We start from the raw sequence: 8,646 nt of genomic DNA on the forward strand, positions 1-8,646 counted from the left end.
CACGCGCTCAAAGTCTCTAAAAATTGCTGATTTAGGGGCTTTGGATCACGCTCAGCAAGTTTCTAATTGGACACATACAACTATCTTCACCAATTAAAAGTTAATTAATAGATTTGACTGAATTAGCCGATTGATCGTTATGATTAGCCCCATATATATGTCCCCCTGGCTGTATCACTCACCTAAACAAACCGCATAACTGTAACTTCCACAACTTTTTAAAGTCAAACCTGTAAAGCTTAAAAAAAAGCACCTTGTACACACACACATACACACACACATATCTCTCTATGTATACACAGGCTTATACTAGATCTGCGAGACTCGGGAATATGAACGAAAACGCTTTGCCATGCCGTAATTTCTGAAAATTCTGTACTTAACTAGACCTGATATGGGTTGATCTCGGGGCTAGTATTTTTTGTGGCCTTCCTTGCTGTAGGTTTTTGGTTGCTACATGATGGCTCTGTGATGTTTGTGGTTGTAAAGCCCATGCCGTTTTCAGCTTCGCCTCATCAACATCACGCATTTGTTTTCCAAGGTGCTTGGAACGTGGTTCTTTCTGGTGCGTTTGGCTTCCTTTACTACCCATGAAAGATAGCGCCACCGATGTGGCAGCCGGCGTGTCGTGCTCCGCGGTGTCACAGTCTTGGAGGATGGTTAAAATAGACCTGACAAAGAAGCCGACTTGCCGCAAGCGTCGCTCTATTCTCGACACCAAAACTCGTGAATGATGTATTTTCTGTCGACTGGTTGACTGCAAAGCGATCAAGAGCAGTATAGACGTCTGGCGTATTCACCTCCGCTACTACACCATCGCTAGAATAGCGGCAAACTCCTGCACAATAGCGACGCCAGCCGGAGATGAAGGAAACAAAAAGTAAGACACGCTAAGCATACGCCTTAGCGACGCACTTCAGGCACCATAGAGCAGCTGAAGCGCTACGGGACATTGTAGATCTCGGCTAGCCTTACCGATTTTCTGTTTCAACAGGGCTGCCAGCACCTTGTAGAATCCCAGAATTTTCTGCCATCGACCTCCATGTTCAAGTGCCGTTGTTTTCTCCAACGGGCTATAACTAGAAACGTGACTTCTGGTTTGTGTTGGCGGCGGCCCTCCAAGCCTAACATTGGGAGAGGCCATGCATCCAGCCTCTTTTACTTTGAGTTCTTCGCTCAAAGTGCAGGCGCAGCGGTGTTTGCTTTGCTGCCTCAAAACACCGTCGTAATAAAAAAAAAAAAAAAAAAGAACACACATGCACGCACATGCACACAAAAAAATCTAGAAAATGCGAGCACTTGGTTTTTAGTTTAGTGGCGAGAGAAGGAACGCATATGCCTGAGGGACCTCCTATACGTCTTCTCAACATACTTTTGCACAGATCGCGCACGTTGAAGTGCGCTTCCTACACAGTAATGTGCGCTCCTGAGTTCTAGATAGTTTTGTCCAGTGCTCATCAAACTTCGGCTTGTGCATTCGGGAAAATGCATCGTTAAAACGAGGCTCGTGCTTCGTCTCTTACGGGATATGGTTATTCAACGCTCGGGTTTTTGGTTGTCAAAGGTATATGGTGTGGACGACGAGAGTCGATTCAACCAAGCGACCCCAATGGCGTGTATTCTGAAATTTTGCCAATGTTCTCGAGGATCCACGGCACGAAAGCACTGATCCTGGCGTAGACAGCCGGCCGACCGTTGATGGCACACTCGATGCCGTACGAAACTAGGCCCACGATAAGGAAACGGCCGTCCTCGGCTAAGGACACCACCGGCGCTCCAGAGTCTCCCTGGATGAAAGAGAGTCACAGAAATCCAGTTAATTTTATCTCTAATTGAAGAAACATACGTCGCCAGCCTTCGTGTCTCCTATAATAATACATTTCCAGGTACCTTCGAGTAGGTGATCGTAAAGAAGCAGCCACACTACTTATGCATCGTACGAAATAGAGGGCTCGCTGCAGACACGACTGGAGAGGTATCTGTACGCTTCAAACATGTTCAGATCACGCTTGCTTCGAACATGCCTGCACGCAGGTTTTGTCCCTATTTCCCCATTTATTGTCCCCATTTATTGTCCCTATTTTTTCTCTGTTTTTGTCCTTTGTCCCAAGTTTTGCTTAAGGACATTTCTACAAGGAAGAAACACACCGGAGACAGTGTGTACAGACTTTCCTTTGTATGATGTAGCAGCGGTGCGACTGTGGCTTTATGCGTTTGTGCCAAAAAAAAATACTCACTGGAAAAGGAAGTTTTCGGGGATCGTTCAGATAACTCCGTCAACAGTACCCGCGATAACGCTACGAGTTGTGTGTAAGTGCGCTAGTAGAGTATCCGGTTTCGTTATCGGAGTTATCGAAACGATATCTTCTGAAACGGCCCAAATAACAACGTAAATGGGAAAAGAAAACACCAAACACGTCTCTGGCACCTGCAGCACACATGACGCATTCGACAAACACGAGTCTGAAGAAAACGTTTTCTTCGAAGACAAGCACAACGCCTGCAAAGTTTTTTTTTTTTTTTTTTTTTTTTTTTTGCGGGTACCGGTTACGTTACAAGTTACAACTCAACATGATGGTCGTTCGTCGGGGGGGGGGGGGGGGGGGCTGTAGTGATAAAGAAGGGGAGGCAGCTTACCTCGCACGCGTCTGTGTGTCCTCCATAGGCGCAGAACATGAGTTCCTTGTCGAACTGGTAGTCTCCGAACTTCGTCATGCATATGTTGGACGGCATGACAGTGAGACTTGTGTAGTAAAGATTGGTGGAAAAGTCGCCCCCTGAAAAGACACATGACTTCATTGTCCCTTACAGCTTAAGAAATATGGTGCGTGGTCTATTATGATGACGCTCCTTGCTCTGTGACTTGTTCTTCGGTGTTGTCGACTGATGTTGCAACTAGTGCCACAAAATAAGCTACGCTTCAGAGTATCGACACTTACCCATCTTGCGGCTTAAAATCATGGTTGAGCAATCTGAAGCTTTATCTAAAATCACAGGAAATGCTCTTCCGCCCTCTAGAAATGTTTGTACATTTCGCGGCACCGAACTTAAAGCTGAGGAAGTTGCACTTTTGAATTATAAGAATCGGCAATTGCGTCTGCTCTGTACAAGCACCAAGATGGCGGTGCCCACAACCATTTCTGGGAACAGAGTGCCAATACTCCAACGAGGTTGCAATACTCTAAGCGTAGCTAATTCAGTGGCTCTAGTTGCAACCATGTTGGTTGCAGAGCAATAATGAGATGCTGTCATGGTCATTCCGGGAATAAAGAAAGAGAGAGAGAAGAAAGAAGACAATACAAGAAAGTAAGAGCGCGTGAGACGAGGCGGCGCGCGGGAGATTTATTGGAGTTGAAAATATTGAACAGGAGATCGAATTATAATGCCTCTTTATCGAGCTTGTTGTCCCTAATGCCCGTTGTTTACTACGACAGCTTAACGGATAAAGTAAACCTCGCCTAGCACTGTCTAAGCGCGAGCGCTTCGCTCTGACCAGTGCTTCGGTCGCACGAAGAGCGATTTTTGAATCGCCGATTTCGATGTTTCTGATCAAGAAAAAGAACATTCGGTTTGTTGTGCCTACAACTGAAGCGTACCGCTATGCTACAGGAGCGAGCAGGTGGACCTGAGTAGTGCTTGCACTACACGAGTGCACTTGCTTGCCAGGGACGCTGAAAGTCCGGAGTACCCTCTTATAGCTTCTGCTGCTCTCACGCTTAAAGTGAAACGCGGTATGGAGGCGTGACTGTTCGATCTCCTCCCCGGACCGGTTAGGACGAAGAGCGATAGCTTCCATCGGAGTGTCCAGGCGCCGAGAGGCGACCGGCCTCAAAATTCACTATCACTGCCAAGGTCCGGGGTCACAGCGACCTGCTCCCGTCGGGGTTCTCAGGCTTCGAGAGGTCCCGACCTGTCACCCCCTCTCCTCAAATTATCAAGGCGCCGGCCTGTACGAGGCCGACTCAACCGCAAGGGAGCCAACACAAAGCCGCCAAGTAAGAAATCCCGGGCAAGCCATACCAACCGCCGATTACCCGACCATTTAACCACCTGACCGTCGACACTGTTCGGACCCTTCAAAGGTCGTACAGGTCAACGACAAGGACCTCTAGCCAAACATTCTAAATCGTGAGCCCTACCCATTAGGACGTTAAAAGGGCGATGCAACGATTTATGTGCTTTGCGCGAATAACGCCTAGAACGGATCTCTGACGTTAATGACCTGCAAAACACCCGTTCGTTTTTCACCACACGCGACCCAAGTTGCAGAAAAAATTAAAGAAAAACGAGCAGCCTTCGCTTCCTCAGCTTGCAGCCAGAGCAAGCAGCCACGTGATCCGAAGCCGAATATATGCAGACAATGTTGTCATAGCCACGCGCTGGGGTTGGCAAAGTACAGGACACGCGTTGAGCTCCACACATTGTTATGGTTCGGCTATTGTCATCAATGCAGCTATTGGACACGGGCCACTACCCGAATGCTTCTCGAGCTTGCATTGAACCACGCAATGCTCGGGTTCAATCTCTGAGCTGTATTCAGATAACGTCAGTGGAGGATACTGCGATCCCTCAGTTACGTTATCAAGTTTCGCGAAGGAGAGACTCAATGAGTACGCTCGCTTTTGTCCTAGAACTTACACCGCCACGAAGGAGTTTCTTGGCCGGTGGCGTTGCGTGCGAGTATCCTTGAGTCCCACTATAGTGCCAGTAAGCTCGCGTAAAGTGAAAAAAAAAAAAAAAAAAAAACATTTCAACTGAACGTTGTTGTACCGTCCCTTTAACAACGAACTTATTTACTTATGACTGTACATGTATAACGTATACACCAACTCATGTTTACAAACAAACCGGAGCGCCCCTAGCGAACGCCACCGACGCCCCGCCTGCGCGATGGGGGTGTGGGCAAGAAGCTCGCTGTCGCCCATGAACAAACCATTGGAATGGGATGTTGTCGGCGTCGGTGTGAGTCCTTGCGCTCTTTTTCGTGTTGGAATTGTTGATTCTACGTCTTCCTAACAATGTCTGACTACTTGAGCATCTTCAGCCAAATTAACAAAGCTCGTTACACCGCAAAACTCGACGTGAATAATGTAACATGCGGCGATTCATTCCGCGTGAACACCGCAAAATGGACGCTAAAGCCTGATTCACATGGTGAGGTTCTGCTCGCTATTTTTAGTCATGAGGTCGCTCGGGCTGCAAAAGCCTGAACCGTAGCTGAGATGTTGACGCCGATACTGAAAATCGCAAGCAGAATCGGACCGAGAGAATCAGGCATAACAAGTCAGTGATGGCCACTGGTAACAATTATCAACATTTGCTCATATCTTCTGTTTAGACCGAGCCTACTTACTCAAAGCAACCTTCAAACTTAATTTTGAGGTCTGCACTTCTTATCGCAGCTACTGGGTTAACGTTTGGTCTACGTGCCGCTATCGTTTGAACGAGCAGACGACAAGCAGAAACGTTTGAGAGAGCAGACGACAGCTCGAACAATGAGGCGGCCGTTTGAACGTCATGACGCACTGAACGTAGTCCGCAGGTGGTCCGTGCAACTTGACGGTTTTCCCGCGTTCATGTTGGAACCAAACAAATAAATCTGACGACCAGAAGTATCCGTGAATTCAATCCAAAGTGCTCCCGCCCAGGCAATCGTGGTCCGACGGCGTCTGTTTTTCCCTTTTCACGGCCCATGTTCACGTTCTCGAACGAACCGAGCAGGCAGAACGCATGAAAACTGACCTTTAAACCTTTCCCGACTCTTTTGGTACAACCCCAGTCGCGGCGTTTTGACGAGAAGGTAGGTTTTCGTCCGGTTTCTTCCAAAGTAACACAGGAATGCACGTGCCCAATGGCGGCTTCCCCCCACAGCCCAAGACCGGAAGTGCGCCCGACGCGCCACCATCGCGCCATGACTTAACAGAGATGAGTTCGTGTATACATTATTTCTTTACTATTTTTTTTCATTGCATAGTAAATTAAAAAAAAAAGAATTCAGGTGTCTCGTGTGATTAGTAACACCAACTATCACAAACCACAAAACAGAAACTCACGAATAAAAGACCGCTCACCGGGTTTCATTTTTCCCCAGCCCGAAACACGAACATTCTTCTGATGGATGTCCACGGGGGACAGCGAGACGCAAATTGGGCGGGCCACATCGCTGTACTCGATAGGATCCCTGAGCTGCGAACGACACCACGCAGGAGATTAGCACGCGTTTAAGGGTTACACACTTGCGCTTGACCCAGTTTCTGCGATCTCTTGTCGAAGAGAGAAAAAGAACGCTGACATGTTGGTGTCATGCATCAGGTGGCCCTGGAACTGGATTTCTCTGGAGCGAAGGTTTTGCGGTATTTGCGATACGAAATGTACGCACTGTCTACGAGAAATAGGCCTCTATAACATTGTTACAAGCTTTTAAAGAAAACAAAAAAACAACTGCATGTTGCGCTAAAAGAATGAGAAATACACGGAAATGCCAAGTGTTCCACAGCGTCCCTGTAGATGGCGTTACTGTGTTTTCTTGTCGTAAGATATGACAAGAGGTTTTAACACACTCGGTCGTAAGCGGTCGCAAGTGTGTGACCCAGCCTTTGCAACCGGTTGGGATGTGTTCCAGCGAGATAACACACTGGCGCCATCTATCGAGTAGCCATGGAATAATAGACACTGACGCGGCAAGGACAAGGACAATACGCAGTTGTTGTGTATTTTGAAAAGAGATTTGGAAATAAAACATTGAATGAATGAATGAATGAAAGACGTAGAAAAGACAAGCGCTATACTCACAACTGACGTTTGATGAAATTTTGATTATTTATTGATTTATAAATTTATTTCAGACACTTTACAATCCCGGTGAGGGAATTACAGTAGGGGAGGGACATACGAAAAAAAAAATTACATAAAGAAACACACAAGAAAGAAGAAAAAAAAATAAATAGCGTGCTACCTGAACCGCGACACAATGTAGTCACAACCAGCTTAGAAACGCTCGTAAACAAGACGTCACTCTGAAAATGCACGTGAATATGAAGATGTCGTAAGCTGGTTAAGTTTCTTAAGCTCTCAGTGATTTTTATAATTAACCAAACTGAATCAAACACGAATGCATGATGTCTTGAAAGGTTCTGAGAAAGAGTCCTGTTTAGCGCGATATCACGGGGGAAAGCTCAACGTGATCTCAAATGCCATTCGAAAACAAACAAACAAACAAACAAACAAACGCCGATTAACATGACGTACCATTAGGAGGCAGACGTCGTTGTGGTAGTTGGTCCTGTTGAATTCAGGGTGCCTCAGCAGCCTTCTGACAACTACACCCGTTCCGCCGTATTTAATAGTGCTCCCATAATATGCAACAATCTTTTTCACTGATTCGCCTTCCCTGGAAACAAAAAAAATATAAATTTTTTTTTCTCGTGGTGGCCGAGAGCATAGAGATAGCATGGACAGCAAGTTGGTGTGTGCGTAAAACGTTACGAAAAATCGGTATTCTTTCATTATTGTTTTTTTCGGCAGTGGCTTCCATTTTCTGGTGATTGGAAACCTAATGACCTCTCTCCTGTATGTGATTATTTCATCTCGGAATCCCTCGTATTCTGTCTAGGGCCACGTTCACACGGCTAATACATCCTACAAAATACAGTCGGAAGACAGTCTGAAGTGTTTCTTTTTAGTACACGGATCTGTCAGATTGGTCATAAAAAAACTGTCTAAAGACATGTTTGGAAACATATGCATGAAGCAAACATGTTCTCTCGCGTTCAACCTCCATCATGCTCGGTATAACGCTATTTTTAATGCCGCCAATTTATCCACAATTATCGTGTGTTTTCTCTCCCTCTCTCTCTCTTTCGCTATAGTTTTTTTCATTTGTTTTGTGAATGAGTGGGAAACAAAGAGGGTCAAGGAGAAAAATAATGTGTTTATAAAAGCTACGCAATAAAAGAAGCTGAAACATTTCATAGTTTCTTTATTGATTACGTTCAGGCATAGCACATTTGGTCTTGCTGAAAGTGGGCCTCGGTTAACGTCTTCCAAGTACTTTACGGGAACGTATACGCCCTAGATTTCTTACACTCCACACTTACGAAATTTGCGAAGAGGTTAACTTACAGAAATGTGCAGTGCGCAGCTGTGAGCACGGTATACTTGGTGATAATGGCTCCCGCACAAGACACCGTTGCGCCGTTGAAGTTCATTTCCAAAGACACCTAGGTGGATCGTTGGAGAAGAAGATAAGCGAGACAGGTATAGACCAACTCATCTATTGACGTCACACTGCTGTCGGCACTTCGCCTCATGCAAATCTGGTTCCCGTGCACGCGCTGCAGAAGCCACACACCCGGAAAGATAAAGTCACCAGGTACATTGCGCTTAGAGTATCGGAACTTTTTTCCTCGACTGTCTTCTGGGCTCCGCCATTTTGGCGCTCAGTGCAGTCGCCATTTTTGGTTCCTAGCGCAGAGCGGGCTCAGTATGCTGGCGGCAGGTATACGATTACAAAAGGCGACTTTCTGTGCTTCGGATACGACGCCAGTTACGTGATGCGATATCATTCTGCTCGCTCGTGGACAGTTTTACTATTTGTATGGAATGAAACAAACAAACAAACAAACGCTTTTTACGATTTTGGATGGA

The 8,646-nt window shown here is 46.3% G+C and overlaps 1 protein-coding gene across 1 annotated transcript; it reads right to left on the bottom strand.

The window, feature by feature from the left end:
• Positions 1-1,540: 1,540 nt before the first annotated feature.
• Positions 1,541-8,207, bottom strand: LOC115313986 (plasma kallikrein-like). The gene is made up of 5 exons (XM_029972994.3): positions 8,122-8,207; positions 7,249-7,390; positions 6,072-6,186; positions 2,638-2,777; positions 1,541-1,787 (listed from the first exon to the last, which is right to left on the bottom strand). The coding sequence occupies exons 1-5, from the start codon at positions 8,205-8,207 to the stop codon at positions 1,593-1,595; spliced, it is 678 nt and encodes a 225-aa protein (XP_029828854.3). The 3' UTR covers positions 1,541-1,592.
• Between the last annotated feature and the right edge of the window lie 439 nt (positions 8,208-8,646).

Source organism: Ixodes scapularis, unplaced genomic scaffold, assembly GCF_016920785.2.
Source record: "Ixodes scapularis isolate PalLabHiFi unplaced genomic scaffold, ASM1692078v2 PGA_scaffold4__175_contigs__length_147842914, whole genome shotgun sequence".
NCBI classification, from domain to species: Eukaryota; Metazoa; Arthropoda; class Arachnida; order Ixodida; family Ixodidae; genus Ixodes; species Ixodes scapularis.